Raw genomic sequence first — 21,609 nt, forward strand, 5'->3', positions numbered from 1 at the left:
ATTTCTCTGTCAAACAGTTAGAAGAATGAGAATTAAAACAATTAAGATTTTTTTTATCTTTCAGTTGGTTAGAAGGTCCAACTCATTAGGCCTGTGCTAGGGAGGGGACAAAACTCAGTGACCCATCGACCTGCCAGCTGGGGAAATGCCCTTTCCAGACACCTCAGTCAGTGATTCTTGAAAATTTGGGGTGAGATCTGGCGTGTTTTGTTAATGCTGGCTGGAAAACTGGCCAAAGGCTGGCTGTGGTGTTCAGGCCAGCTCTGAGTGGGGCACAGGGATGCATGGAGTCATCGGGGAAGGGTGGCAGAACGTGCTGCTCTTGGCACAACAACCAAATGTGGTGTCCAGCCCCTTTCTTGTTGTGCTGTCCTTCTCTGAGCCCCCTCCAAGGGGTGAAAAAGCAGGAAAAGAGGGTTCTTTCAACACATCAGTGGCTGCGACAAGGACCTCTGCTGCTCTGGTCCTTGTGTGAGGTGGTGTGGGGGCTCTGGTTCCACACTGGCTGCAAAATAAGGACAAATTAGATGGAAGATGGGAAAGCCTGATTTGAATGAAACAGCTGGAAAGGGAACTGTGGCTGTCCATCTCTGGAAAGGGAAATTTAATATAATAATAATAATAATAATAATAATAATAATAATAATAATAATGGAATAGTTGGAGTTGGAAGGCACCTCTGGATTTCATCTAGTCCAACCCCCACATTATCTAATCTAAATAATAATAATAATAATAGTAGTAATAACAACAACAACAATAACAATAATAATTTGTATTTCTGATTATTAATTACAATTATTATTGTTATTATTAAAAATAAATAAATATGCTCTAAATTTTGCTCAGCCAGTTGGACTTGGTAAGCATTGTAGGGCCTTTCCGACTGGAATATCCTGTCTCAACTCACTTTGTAGAGCTTCGACAACAAGAAAAAACCCTTAAACACTCCTAATTTCAGGATTAGAGTCATTACTGTCACCAAGTCCCTGCACTGTGAGAAGTCTCCTGGGTCCTTCTCCATTGTAGGACGGAGGAAGAACTTCCGGCCAGGTGACACAGGGGTGTGACGCAACCCCACCTCCCATTTCGCAAGTGCCTGCGCTCACGGACGCCCCGTTAATTAACAGCCCCTTTAATTACGTAGGCGCCCGGCCGCCGCCGTGGCCCAGGGGACCGCCTCGCGCCCGCTCTGCGTCGTTGCGCGGCCCAGCGGTCAAGCGCGGCGGCGGCAGGCAGATGGTAGGCGCGTTGCTGCGCGGTGCCCCGTTGAGGAAGTGGCTGCCGTGTCCGGTGTCCCCCGGTCCCAAGTCCGGCCTCGCTCCGGGATGTGCTGAGGCGCGCGCCCGCCGCCCCTCCCAGGTGAGCCAGGAGCGATCTGGGGGGGTCTCCATGGCAGGGCGGCCGGCGCGGGGTTGTCAGGGCGGCTGCACCCGGACGGGCCCATCCGGTCGCCCATGGCAACCCCCGCCCCTTCCCCGCCACTAGGCCCGCGGGGCCGCGGATGCGCTCCGCCCTGCCTAGTAACGGAGAGCCCCTCGCCTGTGTCCCGCCTCATTTCCTCCTCCCCGCAACCGAATTTCCCCGCGGGAGAGCCGGGAATGTGTCGCGTACGGCGGATCCCGCTGCCCGCGGGGAGGAAGGAGTTGCTCGGGTTTGTTTGGACGCGGGCTGAGGGCCGGGGGTTTTGCGGAGCGTGCGTTGAGGTTTTTTAAGTGTAACTGGACAAGCTGAGCCTTTAGTGTTGCCCCGGAGTCTTCACGGCACGGCGGCAGGTGCGTTTCCAGCGGTGTTCCAGCGGCCGTGCCCGTACCCTCGGGCTCTGCGGGGTGGGATGTACCTGCCCTGTGTACGTGGTGAAAACAGCACCCCCGTTCTGGAGACTGCTGGTGCTGGAAGTGCTGCTGTTCCCATATCCTGTCACTGACTGGGGCTGGTTCTTCCCTGCCGACTTTGCCGTGTCCAGCCGGGAGCCAAAGCACGTGTCTCAGACATCCACAGGCATCAGATTATTGTCATATCGCACTGCGAGCTGTTCAGATGTTCAGTTATGTTGACTGTGTTGTGTTTGAGCTCGGCCTGCTCTGGGTCTGTTGTGGTTTATCCCGGTTGTGTTGTGCTGCAGCCGCTCCCAGCCCGTGCTGGGTGATCTTGGAGATCTTTCCCCTCCCGAGAACGCGTCTCAGTGCCTGGCTTTTTACTGACAGATACATAGAGGCATTAAATCTCTGTCCCCAGCTCACACCAGACTTTCTAGACGCGTGTTTTCCCCTCTCTGTTTGTTTTGATAATTCCCATTATCCTCCTTTGCTGCCAAGCAACAAATGTTCTCAGGGAACTCGCTGTGAGAAAGTGGATGTTTTTCCCCCTTGCAGTAGTTCACACAAACTGGAAATGTTTGCCTCTCTCCTTTTTCTTTTTTATCTACCAACTTACAGATTTATTTGTCTCTGGGCATTGTGAGAGCTTTCTACACCTGTCAACATCTTAAATGTTACCATCCTGGAAATCTGTGCCTTATCCTGAAGGATCATCAGTCAGTTTTGTTGCATATCTATTACTCTCTTCTTCCATCTAGTTATGAATTTGCTGAATAGATCATAGCTGGAATCTCTTTTCAGTGTGGATTCATGCTAGATTTGTTATTAATTATCTTAATTAACTTTAATCTGCCACAGACTCCCCTTAGCCCAGCTTAGTTTCCTCAGAAGCCTTTTTGAAGGACTCTTGTGGGAGTGTTTTGGGAGCACTAGTGTGTGGTGTTTTCAGACAAACCAGTTGTCTGTATGAATAAACTCCAGCAGGTGTCTCACAAGGGAAGTGGAAAAAAACCCCAAAAAACCAACAAAACCCCCCCAACTGGTGGCTCTGTCCCAATGTGTTATAACTGCAGTGTGAACTCCTCATTTATTTACAAGGTAAGACTGAGCAACCTCGCCCCCCCTTAGAAGCAGGGGCGGGTACCAGGCTTGTAAAGTAGGAGGGTTTATCTTGCACCTTAAAAAGTGGTTCTGTTGTGTCTTGTAAACTGCTTTAATTAGTGTTTCTGTGCCTGGTGGTAAATGAAGAAACATTCAGCAGTGTGTAAGTGTTGCTCTGATAGGTCATTTTGCTCTTTGAAGTCACTGCTGTTTCTCTCAGCTTGTTGCTGGGTGTCCTTAAAGTAAATTGACTTATGTCTGACTGGTTGGTAGGTGGCTGGCCTGTGAATGCCTTTTGAAACCTGTGCCATTCTTAATTTTCACTTCTTTTCCTAAACCGCGTGAATCATCCTGATTTCAGGTATCTGGGCTGGCCTTGGATGTGATGAATTCAGTGGAATTCAGAAACTGGTCTTTAGCCAAAGAGCCTTTAACAGACCACGTGCATTTATTTTTGTTAACAAAGTCTGGTGCTTCTCTCCTGTCTGGTGTTTTCTCCCCTACTAAGGATGATCTTTATTTACACGTGGGGGTGTTTGTTGCTCCATGGAGGGCTTTTTGAGGGGTGTTATGAATACAGGAGTTGGGCCAGTGTAGTCTGTCAGTCAGTGAGTCAGTGCTGCTCTTGTAGCCCATCAGTTGATGGGAACTGGTCCTGCCACCCCAAAAGCCATTCCCTCACTTCCTGTCCATTTTCCACCCCTATGCCCCCCACCCTGGCCACTCCCAGCATAATTTTTGGAGTGAGCAGGAGCAGGGGAAACTGTGGTTGCAAAGGCTGACTGTGGATGACAGTGCTGTTGTAAATACCTGAGGAATTACAGGTGCAGATCCAGGGACTTCCTGGCAGAGCTGATTCAGAAATCCAGGAGGCTCAACCTCCCTGCTCATCACAGGTTGCTGTGGGTCATGGGCAGGAATTCCCTCCAGTGACGTCTTAAGATGCTTTTAAGAAACCAACTGGGCTTAAGCTGTTCAGAGTAACAGCAGAGAAAGTTCTGTCTTGGCTGAGCACCTTGTCTGCAAATGTGGAAGTCAAGCAGTATCCAAAATCATTCTCAGAGTAGGATCATTTCCATCTTCCTGCCTTTTTTTTTTAACCAAAGTGTGTCTGATTGCTTCAATACAGAGTGCTGCAAAAAGAATTAGAGCTTCATGTCTCACATTGTCCCCCCCCACACTTTGCTCCTTGCAGAAAGGTGGGAACAGGAGCTACTCAGTTTTCCAACATTAGCTTTTAATTAAGTTTTTAATTTCTCCTTTTCAACTTACTATATGGCTGTCAGAGCAGACACCTCTGCCAGAATCCATTTTAAATGTTACTGGCTTAAAACAGCAGCAGTGGGGTTTTTGAGCTCAATCTGAGTGTCTCATGCTGGAAAAGTCACTGAGAAAGGAAAGGAAAAGGAGCCATTTTGGCTCAGATTTTAAATTCGGGATCTTGGAGAGGTGTGAGCTTGGGGCACTTGTCTGCCAACTGGGAAAGGAATATTCTTGCCAAGCATTTTTAAAGTTTATTTTATTTGAAAGCACCTTGTTTGCAGTAACGTCTGAAAAGTTCTGTGTTGGTGTCCCCTGTAAGGGTGTAGGTGGAGGGACTGGGTTTTGTGTTGCTGCTCCATAATGAGGACGGTGTGTAGGAAATGGGGGCAGCCTCCAATTCCCCTCTCCCGGGTTTTGCACCACACCAGGCTGAATTTCTGGCTGGTTTTTCAGGCACTAACATACATTTTCTGCGTGACTGTTTATCCTAATTTAGAAGTGGCAGCGGTGTGATGAATTGTGTGGGGGTTTGTTTTTGTTTTCTGGAAGAACTTGTGTATTAAATCTCCCCTCCAGCGAGGTTCCTGTTGCCAGCGTGCCTCTCTTGTGACCCTTGGGTTTGAACTCCCCGCAGTGCCACTGTCACAAAGCAGATTTTCTCTTCCCCGTCTTAACAAGAAAAGATTTAACAGCAAAACCCTCTTAGAGATTCTTGTTTGCCATTCCCGGGAGGAATTGCTGTATCTGGGGCAGCAGGAAGCCATGCCTTGTGCACTGTGCTTTAGAGACACTTTACTCGGGGAGCAGCTCCCGTGAAATCCACGGCTCCAGCAATGTTTCCAGAGCTGTAGGGAGAAAGAGCAGCCTGGAAGGCAGCTCGCAGGCAAAACATTAACATTTTGTGCTGCCGGGAGTCTGACGAGTCCAGCTCCAAGTGGGCAAAGGATCAGGAATACGAGTGTCAGAGGATTGCACTAACAGTAAGTGTTTTCGTTTCAAATAAATAACCACTGCTTGCTGCGCAGGTAGAACTGTATTTCGCCTTCTCACTTCCTAATATCCTTTTAGGGACTGTTTCAGATGCTGAGCCTTCGTGGCGGGAGGCCAGAAGAGTGTTAATTACGGTGATTCAGTGTTGTTGGGCTTCCAGGCTTTTAGTGCCGTGCCGTGCTGTGCACACCCCGGGCCGGGCGGAGCTGGAGTCAAGGTACAAAAGTGTTCCTTAGAACCGTGTTTTCAGAACTTCAGAGCTGAGGAAAAACCGTCTGAGCAGCGTGGGGTGAGCCTCTGGGAGCAGGGCTGGATGCCAGGAGGGTTTTCCCGGACTTTGTGTGACAGTGCTGCCTCCCTGACTGTCCAGTGTGCTCTGGCCAAATCTTGTAGCTGTTCCAAACGAGGGGGGTTTGATATCAGATTGACTTGTTTGGTGTATTTGGTGTTTGGTGAGATTCTGCTTTAGCAGGGTGATCTTCAAGGTGTGGCAGGCTGGGAGGCCGGGGAGGGCAGTTTTCTGCACAGAAAGAAGCTCCTGCTGAAGGAACTTAAATAATGAGGAGCTCCGAGTGCATGTCCCTGGGTGACCCAGGGTCCACGAGGGCTTTGAGGCTCAGTGCTTGTGATTCTGGTAGAAATGACAGAAAAACACGGATCAAAAAGTGTCATGGAGTGTTGTAAAATCACATAATTAACATCAGAGCCTGCTCTCAGCCACGTTATTACGTTGTTTTCAGACCAAGGCACAGAATCAGTCATTTTGTCCTAGATTTCTCATTAAGAATCTCACTCATTCCATGCATCCCCTTCTGCTAATGTAGGGAATGAAAGTGAGGGCAGCTTTGGGCAGCACTCCTGTGGGATGTGATACAGGGATGGAGGTGAAACCACCACTGTTCTGTTTATGACTGTGAACTCCAAGCCCTGTTGGTTTCCATAACATACTGGGAATGAGAACCGTGTCTTCTGGGGTTTGTGTGCTGCTTGTCCCAGATGAACCCCTGTGGGATTCCTAGAAGGAGCAGGAGCATTAAATGGGATAAACAGTATAGCAAACCACCTGTAGAGGTGTGATGGCATTGCTCACATAGCACAGGGAGGCTCTTGGTGTAGGCAGCACATTAAATACCCCAGCTTCCAGTTGCACCTTTAGATCCAAAGGAACTTGTGTGATCCCAAGAGATTTGCTCCTCATTGACATTGTGTGGGCCTGAGCAACCTGACCTAAGTTGGGTTAAACCCCAAAAGATCTTTCCAACCTAATTTTTTTTATTCTGTGACCACACTTGAAGTAGTACCTTGGAACTGTCATTTAAATACTGTCAGTATTTAAATATATTTAAAAATTTGGCTCCTATTGCTTTAATAATGTTACCCTAAGTCCTGGAATCGCCTCTTTGAGATTCTTAGTAATGAATTCATGATGTTTTCAAATCCAGTTGCACTTTCATTGTATTAAATGAAAGGAGCTTGGTGACAGGGGTTGTCTGTGTAGAACATTCCCTGCGAGACCAGTAACCTAAAAACACAGTAAGCTGAAAATGAAATGCAGCAGGGAAATCTTTACTGCTTTGGGGAATTAGACTGGTTCACATTGAATGGTTTAATGTAAATCAAGTCCCCAGAGCCAGATGGCACAAGGTAGAAAGACTTCTAGCTGTGAAAACTCCTGCTGGCATTCTGGAAGTGACAGTCCCCAGACAACAGCAGAGTTTGTGGCTGCTTTGGGTGCTGTGTTGCATTTTGGGGAGCTTTTAAAATTCTGTCTGGGCTTTGTTTGGTCCTGTTTCTTTACAAGTGAGAGAGGACGCCAGGTGGCATTAGAATTTGTTTCCTGGAAATCTTGCCTTACTGGGATTTGAGGATTGTCCACACGGGAGTCACAAACAAGGATTTGGTGGCGGCGCTGGAGCAGCTCCTCTGGTGAGGGTTCCAGGCATGAGGAATCCATCTCTGCCCTGCTGTGTGTGCATGTACACCTTCCAGGGAGCATCTGCAAAGTAAAATACAGCCACTGTGACGTGTGTGTGGCTGCAGTGCTGGGCACAGACACACGGGGAAGGGCCAGCTCACATCCTGCCTGTGCCCAGTGGATTGTCCGGTGTCTCTGGGATTCCTCCGGCCTGGCCTGTGCCTGGTGTGTACTTGGGAGGCACCTGCAGGAGCTCAGCCTTCTCCCTCTGTGGAACAACAGCAGATAATCCTTACTAATCCACGGTAAATGCTTTGAATTCCAGGAGGTGAAAATCTTCATCCCTGTGAGGATCCACACTGTTTCATGCTGGAGGTGCCGGGAATACCAGGGTGGCTGGGTGTGTGTGTCCGTGGGGACAGTGCTGCCTGAATTATGGGATCACTTTAGAGACACCCACAGGCTGCTAGGGATTGCTTTTCTTTACTCTTTCCTGCAGGTTTGCTTCTTTCTGTTCAGGATTAATTGATTTCAATTAGCTGTTAAGTAATAGTAAAAGGCTTTTGATGACCTTCAGTCTTAGCTTTGTTTCTGCAAGTGAAGACGATTCCCTCCCGTTGGTTTTTGTGTGAACACTAAATTTGAAACCAATACATCCCTTATTGGGAGTTATATATGTAAACAACCCTAGTTACTATTTGTTTAACTTTAGTCTTAGATTACCTGGCTTTTATTCTGCCAGGAAATTCGGTGATGTTTGTTGCTAGATAATAAAATTTTTATTTGGGAATTTCATGAGTTCATCTGCATGGAAACTGAAATCCAAATAAAACTTAATGAAACCAGTGTCTTGTGACAAGTTCATTGTCCCACTCATTTTTACTGGCTGCACAAGGCAGAAATGTTGTTAAAACATGTCTAACAGTGCTAAACAAGGGAAATCTTAACTTGCAGAACCACTTGGCCACGTTTTTGTGGGTATGGAAGTGCCCGAGGGATTTTCAAGCACATTTAAGCAGCTGCCTGCCGAAGTCTAGCCAGTATCAGGCTTTATCCTGCATTTGAACACCCTGTTGGATTAAGAGTGCTGCTTCTGTGTGGCTGCCTGTTTCTCTAGAAATGAGGTCTGATGTAGACTTTCTTGTTGTTGTTTACATACAAGAACTTCAAGAGGGAAAGAAAACTTCCTGCTCTCGAGAAAAACCTGAGTTGAGGTTTCTTATCTGCAAAGCATCTGGTTCAAATAAAGAAACTGTCCCTGCACCTGTCTGAAAATGAGAACTGCCTGGAAATGCTGGTGGTAGAAATCTGTCAGTGCCTGTACTCAGGTCTTTGTGCTCAGTGAACAGGGATAAATAATTCCTGGAGCCTCAGCCATTGCTTGGGCTGATGCTGGGAGCCAAAGGTTCTGCTGCCTTTTAGACAAAATTGTGAAATGCTGTTCTTTAGCTCATTAAAGCCAGAGCTTATTGATGCCAAAGATTATTTTTAGATAGTAAGTTTAGACCTTACAACGTGCTTTAATTTAAAACTGTATGTCAAGTTGGCTAATTTAGTAATGTGCTTACTATTTCTGTTCATCCAACTTCCGTTACTGCTAAATGTTTGTCAGAAGAATTTGATAGGTTCCTCTGAGCTGCCCATTACACCTGAGGCCAAAACGTTTTGTAAGATTTGTTTCAACAGAGCAAGGCAGAAGGGGAGCAGAAATGCTCAAAGCCTTTATGCTTTCCTGTATTTTTGAAATGAATTTGCCGTGTGTTAATATCTGCAGGTTTTAGGTAGGAAAGGGAATTCAGTGCTGAGTACTGACCTGTAGTATTTTGGAAAAGGGTGTCCTCAGAGCTTTTTGAAAACTTTAGCTGCACAATCCCTTCATAAGCATGAGATATTAAATAAAATATGAAATGCTAGCTCATTTACAATCCTCCTCAGTGTTTTCCCTTCAACAGCAGGGTGAGGTCACTGTGCTCCCCTGGGAGCAGAGGCAGTGGGTGATGTTAACCACGCCCCTCCCAGACCTGGCCATCATGTGAACAAAGATATTAAAAGAAATAAGATAACTTCATTTTGGCTTTTCCAAAATGGCCGTGGACCTCCTTCAGTTAACCACATGTCCCTGGAGCCTGTGTTTGGCTTGATCTCAAAGGTCAGAACTTGGGTTGTCAGTGTTGCTACCTCAAAACCCCTAATGGCCCTTTTAACTTTCATCAAGCCTAGAGTTGTATTTGACACCGATACTGGGTTTTTTTGGGGTTTGTGGGGGTTTTTTTGTGCTTCCAAACATATATTTTTGTCCTCTAAAACTAAGCTGACCATAAAAGTGATGCTCTGGTCACTGTGCTGGCTGAGGGTTTTGCTCAGGACTTTGGCTGTGCTCAGGGGCAGGATGTGGTCTTGGGTGTTTCCCAGGTATCCATGGAGAGCTGTCACCTGGGTATGAAGGGGATTGACTTGCCTGGGATTTCTTCTCTCGTGGTCACAGTCACCTCCCACGGGGTCCAGCGGTGACACTTGGGAGTTGCAGCTTCCACGTCTGTCAGTTGAAGTGGTGGCCTTGATGTGCTGGAGGGGAAGGAGGGAAGTCCCCACATGCCAAGAAGTTACGAGTTGTTATACCCATGGTCAGTGTCACGGGCCATGCCTCGAGCCTCCAACCTCTCCCTGGGCCTGAGCAGAGTTTGTGTCTGGCCTGGTTCCCACCTTTCAAGATTGGCAGAGGGGAGGATGGGCCCTCAGAGGTGTAAACTTGGCTCTTTCTGCCTTTTCAGGGCTTGACACCCTCAGCATTGGAGGGAGGGATGGACCCAACTGCCCACCAGAGGTCAAAAGCCTGCAAAAATCTCCTAGAATGCATAAATCATTTCAGTCTCTGACAGCCTCTTACTGCTGCAAGGCCTGGCCAGAGAGGAAGGGGCACGGCTCTGCTCTCCTAAAACCCTGTGGCAGGACATACTGCCAGACAGATGTCCTGAATGTTCCTTAAATGTGTGCAGCATCCAGATCAGGTCATGGAGTGAGTCCCTGCAAACACAACCAGTCCTGATGTCTGAATTTGAGGGGAGGGGAATTACCCGGTACAACAAAACAGTCATGGATTTCTTTTTTAAGGCTGGCTTCAGCTCCAGGATAATGTGTAATGCTTGCCCAGCTCTTTGAGAATGTAGTGTTAGATACACATGGACTAATCCTCACAGGAATGTGTCCTGTGCTGGCTCTGCCTCTCCCGAAGCGGCTGCTGGCTCACTCTGCTCCTGGGCCCTGCCTTTTGTACTCATTAGGAAAAATAATAGTTCTGGCATGGTGGTTTCATTTCCCTCTGATTTATTAATGCTGAGAGCATTGCCTGAGAAGGGGTGTTGCCTTACAGGAGCATTAGAACGTCTCAAGAAAAGTGATCCTGTGGTGTGTCACTGCTCTGAAATGGCTCAGCAAAGGGTCTGGCGAGGGTGGGAGGAGTGGGAGGGGGGCCTGGGGTCCACACCATCAGGCAGGAGTGATGTGGATCAGATCAGCCACAGCCAGTGAACGTGCCCTTCCTTCCTTCAGGATCCCACGGGGTAAAGCTGAGGCTTCTTAAAAGGTCACCAGGGGTTGGTGGAGAGCGTGTGCTCTGCCATGACGGGGTTGCATGTCCAGCCTCGGGGGACTTGAGGCAATTCTAGGAGTGTAAAATGAGTTCTAAAGGCAGCAAGAAGTACTGGTTTTGTAGGTGCTTAAGCTGTTTTGAAACTGGCATCTGGACTGATCTAAATGCTGTAGGCTGCTCAGTAAATAAGCAACACAGTCCTAGAATAGGCTGGGAAATAGCTGTGATTCTTTTTAAGGAATTCTTTGGAGGAGAACAAGTGATCCACATCACTATTACGGATCCCTTTCTCCAGGAAATATGTAGAAGCAGTCATGGGGAGGAAAGCTGTGTCTGGGAGGGATCTTTGCTTGAAGAAACCCACCCTATTTCATCTTTTTCAAGAGCTGTTGGAGCTCTCTCAGCACTGATATTGAATTCCAAGGGCCCCGACATCCAGGGATTCTGAATATCCTCGTGTTGTGCTAACTGGGAATTGCTCTCTACCCTCTCATCCAGTGGAGCTGCAGAAAAAAACCTGATTTATGTGCCTTAAAAGAGAAATTTGGGGACACAATGTGGGGTTTGTGCCTTAACCTGTTTTTTTTCTGAGGGGTACAGTGGAAAGGGGGTGTTCAATATTTTTAGGAGAGCGATTGCACACGGTTGTGTGCTGTCAAAACACATCAAATGGGGTTCACTGCTGTGCCTGCTCCTTTTGTGCATCTTTGCACAAAGTCACAGAGCAACTGTATCTGACAAAGTTTAATTACTTACAGTTAATTGCCAGATTGTAAGTTTTGGAAATTTACAATTGCCAAAACTGGCAATTGTAACTTTGCCAGTTACAACTTTTGTGTAGAAGCTGCTCAAATGGCAGTCCAGTGAGGAGTGTGTTAAATCTGTTCCTTCTCGAGCTCTGAGCTCTAAATCAAGAGGATTGGAAAGCTGAGCATCCCTTTCACCAGGAGGGCACAGAAAAACACTCCTGTGTGCAGCATTTCCCTCATAACTTGGCATTTTGAAAACAAGGTTTGAGACTCTTAAAATTGCGAAAAGTAAAAATTTCAAGTCATTTATTTTTGTTAAGGGTGATGGGTTTGGCTTTTCTTTCCTTTGCATCCTGGTCTGGTTCTTCGACCTGGGAGGGCTGGAGCAAGAGACAAGGGAACTGACTCTTGGAGTTGCTGTGGCTTGTCGATCTCATGTGGGGCTTTGTCCTGCCTGAAGCCTGTTCTCCGTTCATGCATCAGTGCTGCAAATGCTTTTACAACCACTTCAGTTATCACTTGCTCCTTTCCCTCTGGTGCCTTGTTAAAAAAGGCTGAAGACATTGCAGGCAGTGCCCTGTACGTGGTTAGCGGATCGTGGCAGTGCTATGGAGAAAAGGTGTCCTGGGATTTCTGTATTTGACTGGTCTCTGCCGGGCTGGAAAGCCAGCCCTTGAGGAACTGTGCCACGTGGGAACGAGGGGAGTGAAACTAAGTCTCATTTCACCAGCACAGGTTAAACAAAATGAACATTTTAAAGAGTTGAAATCCTCTGCATATGTACTCACTGGAGGTGGCAGGTTTGTGCAAGGGGACTTTCTAAATGCTCTTCTAGCAGTGCTTCCTTTTTAAGCTGTTTGTTCAGTTTTGTTTTAACAAAATGTTGGTCCTGCACAGAGCTCCATGCAACATAAGGTACACTTGGCACATTGTTGGCTTATTTAATGCAGCACCCTGAGCTCTTTTTGGAAGGATTTGTGGCCATGTGCACACCATACTGTGCTCACAGGGAGCGGGATGGGCATGGATGCAGGGCTGGAGGGGTGGGTTAGGCTGAGCAGGGAGCTGGGCTTATCCTGTGGGCAACGCGGCTTCAAGTTATTTCTCAGATGAATGTTGCCATGTTTTGCTTCATCTCTCCTGAAAATTTGTTTTGCTGGGGAAAAACAGCTTTATCAATGCCAAGATCCTCCCGGTGCTTGGAGGTGGGGTCAGCCCCTGTCCTCCCTCGTTCCTCACGTGCCTCCTGTCCTTGCAGGCGTGAATGACAGAGGAGGTGCCCCCGACTGCACTGACGGACGTGAACCTGCGCCTGCTGTGCCACGATGACATAGACACAGTGAAACAGCTCTGTGGAGACTGGTTCCCAATAGAGTACGTCACTGGCTGGGGGGGGATCTGAAACAAAGGCTGGGAGCCTGCACTGGTCCACTTTGGAGCCGACTCCAAAGGCTCTGCAGCCATCTGGGCTGTTGCCAGGACAGCAGCAGGTTGGGAATATTCTGTGCACTGTGCTGGTGTTGCTGTAACAGCCCTTTGCTGCCCTGGCCTGAAGGCATCAGCAAGTTCCTGTGTGCAGATTGTGGCAGGAAAATGGGCTTTGGGAAAGACTGTGAGTGAGGTGGGGAAATGGGCACACCTCCAGGCAAAAGGACAGCATCCCTGTGAAAGGAAGTTGTGTCCTGGAGCATGTGCTGAGGAAACGCCCTCCGAGCCAAACCAAACCAGCAGGGAGCAGCTGTTCCTGAGGGATTGTCCTTCTGAATGTCCCAGGGGAAATGAGCAGTACTTCCCTGTGTCCTCAGCATCACTGTTGCTCCCAAAGGTCTGGCTTAAAGCTGATCTCAGCCTGTCCCAGGTCAGTTCCCCAGGCCCCCATTTGGTAAATGCCCATGACTGCAAAAGCACAGGAATGAGGAACTTTTCTGGGGAACAGTGACAGATTTCTGGCCTAAAGCATCCAAGGAAACCACAGCTGTAGGCTTCAAGGGTTTTTTTCTTTAGCTTTGTTGAGAAGGCTTATAGAAGATTTAAGCAGATTATAAATAAGATTGTATAAAATATAACAAATCAGCAAAAGCATTCATAATATTTTGAGTTTGTAGATTTCTTTTAAATGCAAGGCTGAACTCTCATTTTGAAATAAATGAGTACCCCAGTCTCCCTTTTGTGTCTGCAGAAGGAGGAGGAGAGTTGGAGGCTGGTGGTGTGATTTTTATTTTTTTTTTGTTCCAATATGCAGTATTTTTTTTACACATGTATCAAATTAATGAGATCCTTACGCTTTTAGATGAGGGCAGATGGATCTTGCATTTAAAAATAACTTGCTAAAGATGGAATTGAAAGCTCTGGGCAGTGAATGTAAACCAAAAATGTGGCTCTCTTAGCAAGACAAGGAGGCCATTATATGATGCCATTGTACCAAAGGGGGTGCAACAGCTGTTTTCAGCTGAGCATCTCGGCACGTGGGTTTTGCATCCTGAAACATTCCTGGTTTTCCCTTCCTTCCCAGGTACCCTGACTCATGGTACCGAGATATCACTTCCAACAAGAAGTTCTTTTCCCTCGCAGCCACCTACAGGGGCTCCATCGTGGGCATGATAGTGGCAGAGATCAAGAGCAGAACGAAGGTGCACAAGGAGGTACGTCCCTGCACTGAGCTCCAGTGACATAATCCACCTCTTGCTGTGGTGAACGGGGGTGGGACCTCCTTGGGGTATTTTTTTCCCCCTTCTATTCAGACACTTGACCCTGAGTTAATTTAGGGGATGAAGCGTGGGCTGATTCCAGCTAACGGAGCCTGGGTGGGGGGATGTGTCTGACCACGAGCCTGGTGCCACAGAGTCTCTTCCTGCTGCAGCCCATGGCCTGATGGGAAGCTGAGGGATCAGGTCATGCAGGTGTAATCCCAAATACCTGTGCAGGAGGCATTTAACTGTTGCCTGGTTGTGTTCAGTGTCCCTGGTGACTGCAGGATGTGTAGCTGTGGGAGAAGAAACCTCTACCTTTTTTACTTAAGAGCTTTCTCAGCTGTACTGGGAGAGTCACTCTGGTGACTTCCTGCAGAAAGCCCTCCATTTTCACAGTCCCTATCTCGAACCCAGAGGGGAGGTAACCAACCTGCAAAGAGCTTGAGCTTCAGAGATAATACAGCTTGGAGGCCAGGAGAGACAACACAGTACAGCAGAGAGGGAGAGAAGTGATGGTCACTGAGCACAGTGTGGGAGAAGACCACTAAAAAAAAGCAGGGGCAGTGCAGAGGGTGCATAACCCCTGAAAGGCCATCAGTGTTGTGGTTAAACAAAAATCCCAACATTCACAGGAGCTGAGAGCACTGAGCAGCATGGGTCTCTTCACTTCAGCTATCTGGCTTCACCTCAAAGCTCATCAAAGTCAGAAGCTGCACTTTCAGCAACTCTAACAAAAGGCTCTTGTCCCAGCCAAGCTGGAAGCCAAGGGCTTATTCAGCCACTGCACAAGCAGTTGGGCTTGTGGAATGTGCTCCTTGTCCTCTGCAGCAGTGCAGGGATGTCCAGCTCAGGTGGAGCTTGCAGGCCATGAGGACCTGCTGGGTTGATTTAGACACTGATGGGTGACTCCAGAACTGGCACTTTGAATCCTTCCTGGTAAAGAAAGCCAATATGTTCTGTCCCTAAGGCCACAGGTAATGTCTATATAGTCAGGAAACACCATGATTTGTGTTCTGTGTCTGGGAAGATGATATGAAAGTAGGAATAGCCCCAAAGGAACCATGCTTGGATTTTTGAACTTCCTTTCCAAAAACTTCAGCTAAGACTGTTCAGTGAAGAGAAGATTCCTGCTTTAGCCTTGTTTTCAGGTGTTCCAGTACAGGATTTCTGCTTTCTCCTGTGCCTCCCTGGGTACCCTACTAAATATCTTGTCTTATCTCTACTCAGGATGGAGACATCCTAGCTTCCAATTTTCCTGTGGACACTCAAGTTGCTTACATCCTGAGTCTTGGAGTGGTGAAGGAGTTCAGAAAACATGGAATAGGTAAGATGCTGCCCAGTGACAACTGTTGCTCTCATTTGCCAGTGGTGTGACTGAAGGAGCTCCAGCATATCCCTGTAGGAAAGGCTTACCCCTGACTGATACCAGCAGGTGGGAAGGTGATGCACCTACATCTCCTGCCTGGTGTCAGTGCAGCTGCACTGAGAGCTTTTTACTGGTGTGGACACAACACAATATGCAAATATTTCCAAAGAGCACAGGGCTTTGTCCATCTTGTTCCCAGGGGCCAGCTGAGCACACCAAAAACTCACAGCCCTGCTGCTGAGACTGACTGGAAGTGTGAGAACCTCACCCTGGAGCAGGGTTTGAAATGATTTTCTTTCGTGGGTATCAGCAGCCTGATCCCTGAGGCAGAAAATAGAGCTGCTTTTAAGCTTTTGGCTTCAACACATAGAACACAGTTAGAAAATGACAAAGGGAACTGGGAAAAGAGTGTAACTTGGACCTGGTTAGATCTCAAATGCCTAGACAAGCCAGCTCTGAATATCTGCTGCCACATGCAGCGTTCCTGCAGCCATTTGGAATCCTGCAGTTCAGAAAGGCTTTACCTCTGCCTAGAGCAGGGTGTGCTCTGTCACCAAATGCTGCCCTTCTGGGGTGATTTCAGGCAGGATCTGTATCTTTCATCTGCAAAAGGGAACAGGCCAGGTTTGGCAGTGTGATCCTGGGTTGCACACCTGGGATCTCTTCAGTGGATGCAGGTATTAACTCCTCCCTTCTCCCCCAGCCATGTTTGGAAGGGGACAAACTGATAGGATGCACAAAGAAATGACCAGAGAGTCCTCAGAGAGAGCACTGTGTTTAAACCTTGCATTGAAATGCCACAGAATGATGCTCAGAGAAGGTGGTAAAGGGATATTCTGTAAAATTGTGGTGGTTTTGAGTCTCCTTTTAGTTTCCAAGTCCTCTTTTTTTTTTCCCAGCTCCATCTTGCTGGAATTTTCTCCCATCAGAGTCAGTATTTCCTGCATCCATTTCATCTACACAGCATGTTACCATCCTCTCTCAAAACCTTTGAACTTGTCCCTGTAGCAACACAGCCTAAAGAAGCTGCTGCTGCTTTTTCTGAGACCTTTCTTTTGAGAGTTTTTCTGCTGGTGTTTGAAGCTGAAGCCTTTCATGCAGGAGGCTCTTCACCCCAGGCATGCTGCTGAGCACTAAAGCTCTGATTTTTCCCTGGAAGACAGTAAAAGGTTTTGGTTTCTAGTTCTCTGCTATTCTTAAACCAGAGGACAGCTGGATTTCTGTGAGGTTTCAAGACTGGAATATGTCATAACTAAATTGAACTGCTCTATTGTTGATGTCTCTCAGTATATTTTGGGTTTGCAGATCCTGGGGATTGTGAAAGAGCAGCAGCCACCTCACCTGTGTGTATTAGTCAGGCTGATCCTTTAGCCTGGTGTTACCACACCTGATGGGAGAAGTTCCCATGCAGGTTCTGCTGGGTCCACTGTGCCGTGTTGAGGTGGTGTGGATGAACCTCCAGGTCCTGTCTCTTGGGGCTGGAGTATCCTCTGTGCCCTCCTCTGGTTTTTCCTGCTGGCTGCACCAAATCCAGGTTGAGTGAGACTGTGCCTCTGCTCTCTGTCTTAGAAGGGATCTTCAAAACCCACCAGTTGTTAGATTTTGAGTTCGGCAGACACGGGGCAATAACCTGCTTGTGAAGCTCTGTTTTGACACTCTGCTGTTTTAAATGACTCTAAAATAAATAAATGTATGGGGTGGAACTGATACCATTGAAAATGACTCAGTGACCTTCCCCACAGCTGGGAGCTGCTCCACTGGGGATGGGTGACATTGTCCCATGTCTGGCTCATCCCTGTGGTTATTGAGTCAGAGATCTGTGTCTTTAAAACCTCTGTTTTTTGAAGCCATGTTTATAGGTGAGATGAGATTCGTATTAAAACCATCTAACATGATCCTCTGAGAACTGTGTGGGATTTGGGGCCCTCAGGGATGTGCAGCAATTCCTGCTCAGACACTGGTGCAGGACTCAGCTGAGCCCCACGAGCCCTCATGCTGAGGAAGGCTCCACACTGTGATCCTGCTGCTCTTCCTTTCCACAGGTTCACTCTTGCTGGAGAGTTTGAAGGACCACATCTCCACCACTGCCCAGGACCACTGCAAAGCCATCTACCTGCACGTCCTCACCACCAACAACACAGCAATAAACTTCTATGAAAACAGAGACTTTAAACAGCACCACTATCTCCCCTATTACTATTCCATCAGAGGGGTCCTCAAAGATGGCTTCACCTACGTCCTCTACATCAACGGCGGGCACCCACCCTGGACAATCTTATATCCTTTACCTGCTGAGCCAAACCATGTTTGGGGTTAACAACAGCAACCCACCAAAGTGTGGGGACTGCTGCCTGCTCAGATGTGAGTTTAACCTGAAGCTGGAAGGAAGGTGATGATAGAGGGATTTGACAGTGATCCGTGTGTCCCCAGGCTCCCCAAACTCCTCTGGGAACAGGGCAGGGAGTCAGCCTAGGATTTCTGGAGCAAGTCTGATGCCAGTGACAGTGAATGCTGGTGTTAGGCCAAAGTGCTGGGCATGCTTCGGCTTGTGGTGTGCAGGATTTGGCCTGCATGGAACATGGCAGAGAAATTATTGGTCTTGCCTCCTGTGACTTGGGATCCCCTGTGAGCCTGGCCTGGATCTCAGCAGGCTGCTCTCACACTGACTTAGAGAGTTTGTTTCAGGTCACCAAATCATGGAAAGAAACCCCTCTTTCCCAGGTGTAGCTGGTCAATCCCAACCTCCCGGGGCAGGGGGATGGATTGCCATCCCCACAGGAACTTGCCATGGAATGCAAGGAGAATGAGCAGCTGCTTAGAGGAGGTATTTCCCACACAATTGGAGCCAGCATTCCCAAACTGCTGTCTTTTACAGGGGAGAACAGACCTGCTTTTGACAGACCGGTGGTGGCAATGAATGCAAGGAGCAGATCTGAGTGAGCAGCTTCCACTGTGCACGGAGCGACTTCACGTGTTTCTTAAGTCACAGTGTAACTGGTTTTGCCCTTAACTGGTGGCCACTGACTACCTACAGCACATTGGATCCACACTAGCCAGCCTGAGCCCGTGCTCCATTCCCCAGAGGATATACCGGCAAGCCCAGAGCCTCCTGTGCAGCCTCCTGCCCTGGTCTGGCATCTCTGCCAAGAGCGGCATCGAGTACAGCCGGACGATGTGACCGCAGGGTGTGCGGGAAGCCCAGGTGGGTACTGGGGACAGCCCCTTCCCTGCCCCACGGCCACAGCCCTGGAGTGGGAGTGTCCTGCTGCTGTGGAGTGCCTGGCCAGCTCTGTGCTCCGGCCTCTAGCCAGTGGCCGAACTCCTGCTGGTTTCATTTGAAGGGAATTCGCATTCTGATCTTGTTTATTGAGCCCAGAGCCCAACAGAAGGTGGAATGTGCTGTCCCTCTCCTTTTCCCAGATATTGGAGCAGCGTGCAAGACCCACAGTGACTGAGCCCTCAGTGTCCCAGCCCAGGAACTGGAAGGCCACTTGCTGCCAGTGCCATTGCATGTCTCTGACATTCCCAGCACTGTGGCTCCCCTGCACGCTTGGAGAGACCCATCATTAACACCTGGTTTCCCTACAACACCTGCCCTCTTTTCTTTCCATAGGATCGTTCCTCCTTCCACGAGACCCACCCGGCTCTGCGCTGGTTCCAGTGATGACAGCTCTTGGCCAGTGACCCAGCCCCTGGGCGGGGCTCCCTGTTCCACAGGCACTGACATTTGGCAGACTCGACCCCGGGGCTCAGCCCCGACCCCCCGTGGGCTGGGGCGGGCCTGGGTGTCCCTCACCACTCCGTGTGCATGTTGCACTGTCCCCACCACCTCCCTCGCCTCCGGTTCGCTCCTTCCATACACGTGGGTTCAGCTGCTGCTCCCACTGCTCCCAGAGCAGCTGAGGGAGGGTCAGGAATGTGCACTGAGGAACCACTGAACGGCTGGCAGGGGACAGTCGGAGAGTTGTGCTGGGAAAAGGGGAGCCGGGTGAGGGGAAGGGGGGAGTGAGAATCATGGTTTGGTCCTCCCACATCAGCTGCTCGTGCTTCCTGTGGGTAACTTGCAGGGAGAGTAACTGCCTCGCATGAGAAACTACCCAGCCCCACCAGCCCTCTGGAGTGATGTACAAAGAAGTGTAGAATTCAGGATGCATCGAGTAGAAGGCAGGGAATGAAATTGCTATTTCATAGTGAAATATATATGTATTATAGTGTATAGATCTTTCTGCCTCTGTCCAAGTTGGAATGTAGCAGGGGAGCTGGGGGTGTAGAGTCTGGTCCAGAGCCCGTCTCCTCCCCTGTATGTGCCCTCCCTTGGCACTGGACTCTACCAGGCTCTGGAGTGATGGAATCTGTGCACAGATCACAACAGCTTTTCCTTGCTGAGGAAGGTGCCCCAGCTGCTGGCTGTCGTGTTCTGGGCTGTGCTCTGCCCCCCTGGCCCTGTGCTGGGCAGTGTCCTGGCTGCAGGACCCCCTGGCTGGGCCAGCTGGGCCTGAGTCTCTGCTCACTGGCAGCTCATGTCCAGCCCGTGTGGAGGCCCCAGAGCTGCAGCCAGGCCATGGGCCCTGCTACATTCCCATGGCAAATCCTCCTTCCCTGGCTGAGGCTCTTCCCCTGCTCAGCACCATGTTCCTCATTCCCCTCCCATCGTGTCACTGGAGCAGAGGGGTCCAAGCTCCATCTGGTGCAGGGCCTGGATGTGCTGGCACTGCCAGCTCTGGCAAGGGCTGGGCAGGACCTGGGGGAGACACTACAGGTCAGGCTGGGTCTTAGAAGACCTTGCAGACTGGATGGCCACAGAAAGCCCTGTCAGTGTCTGAGCCCCTGGGTGGGAGGCACAGAAGGGGAGGGTGCTGTGTGACAAGTGCCACCCTGGAGAGCAGGAAGCCCCAGGGGCTGGCATGGACCTTCTGGGAGCAGCACAAGGCTCTTCTGCAAGGTGCTAGTCCTTCTGGGGCTGAGAGGCATAGCTCAATGACTGACACAAGGTAAAGAAGTGTTTATGAGGAGGCAAGCTGGTGCTGGTGGAAAGGCCATCCTTTGAGACCTTTGAGCCCCAAGATGCCAGGGCTGCCCTCGGAATGGGCCTCTTTTACCCCGTCTCTGGTTCCTCTCCAGTTCAGCTGCCCACAGTGACCCCTTCCAGCCCCAGTGCCCCTGACACACCTTCCAGCCTCAGTTCCACAACACCCTCAGTTGGGTTACCACTTTTTAGTCTGGGGTATTTTTGCTTATCCACTTTTTACTTAAACACATCTGATAGTTTAGAGGTTCTTTAGCAGCCCAAGCCCTTGGTTTTCCTCAGCACTTGCTTTCTCTGGACCAGAATGAAGCTCTTTCCCTCCTGAGTGCCTGGCACTGATGTGTGTGTGTGTCCCCTTTCTCTCCTCCCCTTACACAACCCCACTCCACTTCTGCAGCACTGGAGCACATCCCCAGGGGAGCTGTGACTGGTCTGTGCCCTCCTGCCACCCTGTCCCGAGGCATTAGCCCTGTCCCCACTTTGCAGCCCGTTATTTATTGAAGAGCCTCTCGCTAAATGTCTTCAATTAAACCAAACCTCTTTTCTGAGTTGTCTGTCCCTGCACAGGAGTCAACTGACTGCTCTGGCCCTGACCTTGTGCTAGGGGGTGCCCACAGACCCTCCTCACTGGGGCTGGAGGAATCCTGGGGGAGCTGCTGCCAGGCCAAGCCAGGGATCAGCTTGGAGCAGGCAGAGAGGGGGGGACAGGGCAGAGGGGGCAGCTCCTCCAGCACTGAGCCTGCCCTTCCAATGGTGGGTGGAGGGTTTTCCTGAGCCCCACAGGGACTGGGGCTCCTTGCTGGCTGCCTCACATTTCAGCCAGGACAAAGGCCCCTCAGGCACAGCCAGTGCCCACGAGGTGATTCAGCATCTGCCTGGAGCCCTGGGGTGCATGAGCCAGTCTGGACTAACCCAAAACCTCAACAGCTGCAGCAGGGCAGCACCTGAGCCACCCCACAGCCCCCCTGCCCCAAGGGGCTGCCACCAGCAGCCTTGGCCTTGTCCTTTGCCTCTGGCCCCATCCTTCACCTCTGGCCCTGGCACAGTCCAGAGAACAAACCCTTGTGGCAGCAGGAGCTGATGGGTGCTGTTCCCTCCCA

At 49.5% G+C, this 21,609-nt stretch overlaps 1 protein-coding gene across 1 annotated transcript; it reads left to right on the forward strand.

The window, feature by feature from the left end:
* Positions 1-1,280: 1,280 nt before the first annotated feature.
* NAA60 (N(alpha)-acetyltransferase 60, NatF catalytic subunit) lies at positions 1,281-19,703 on the forward strand. The gene is made up of 7 exons (XM_018067518.2): positions 1,281-1,362; positions 12,686-12,801; positions 13,940-14,069; positions 15,345-15,441; positions 17,526-17,760; positions 18,505-18,685; positions 19,097-19,703. Exons 2-6 carry the CDS (start codon positions 12,692-12,694, stop codon positions 18,659-18,661), a joined length of 729 nt encoding a protein of 242 aa, XP_017923007.1. The 5' UTR covers positions 1,281-1,362; positions 12,686-12,691; the 3' UTR covers positions 18,662-18,685; positions 19,097-19,703.
* The last annotated feature ends 1,906 nt before the right edge of the window (positions 19,704-21,609 follow it).

The sequence above is a fragment of the Manacus vitellinus genome, unplaced genomic scaffold, assembly GCF_001715985.3.
Source record: "Manacus vitellinus isolate BGI_N305 unplaced genomic scaffold, ASM171598v3 scaffold_12_pilon, whole genome shotgun sequence".
NCBI classification, from domain to species: Eukaryota; Metazoa; Chordata; class Aves; order Passeriformes; family Pipridae; genus Manacus; species Manacus vitellinus.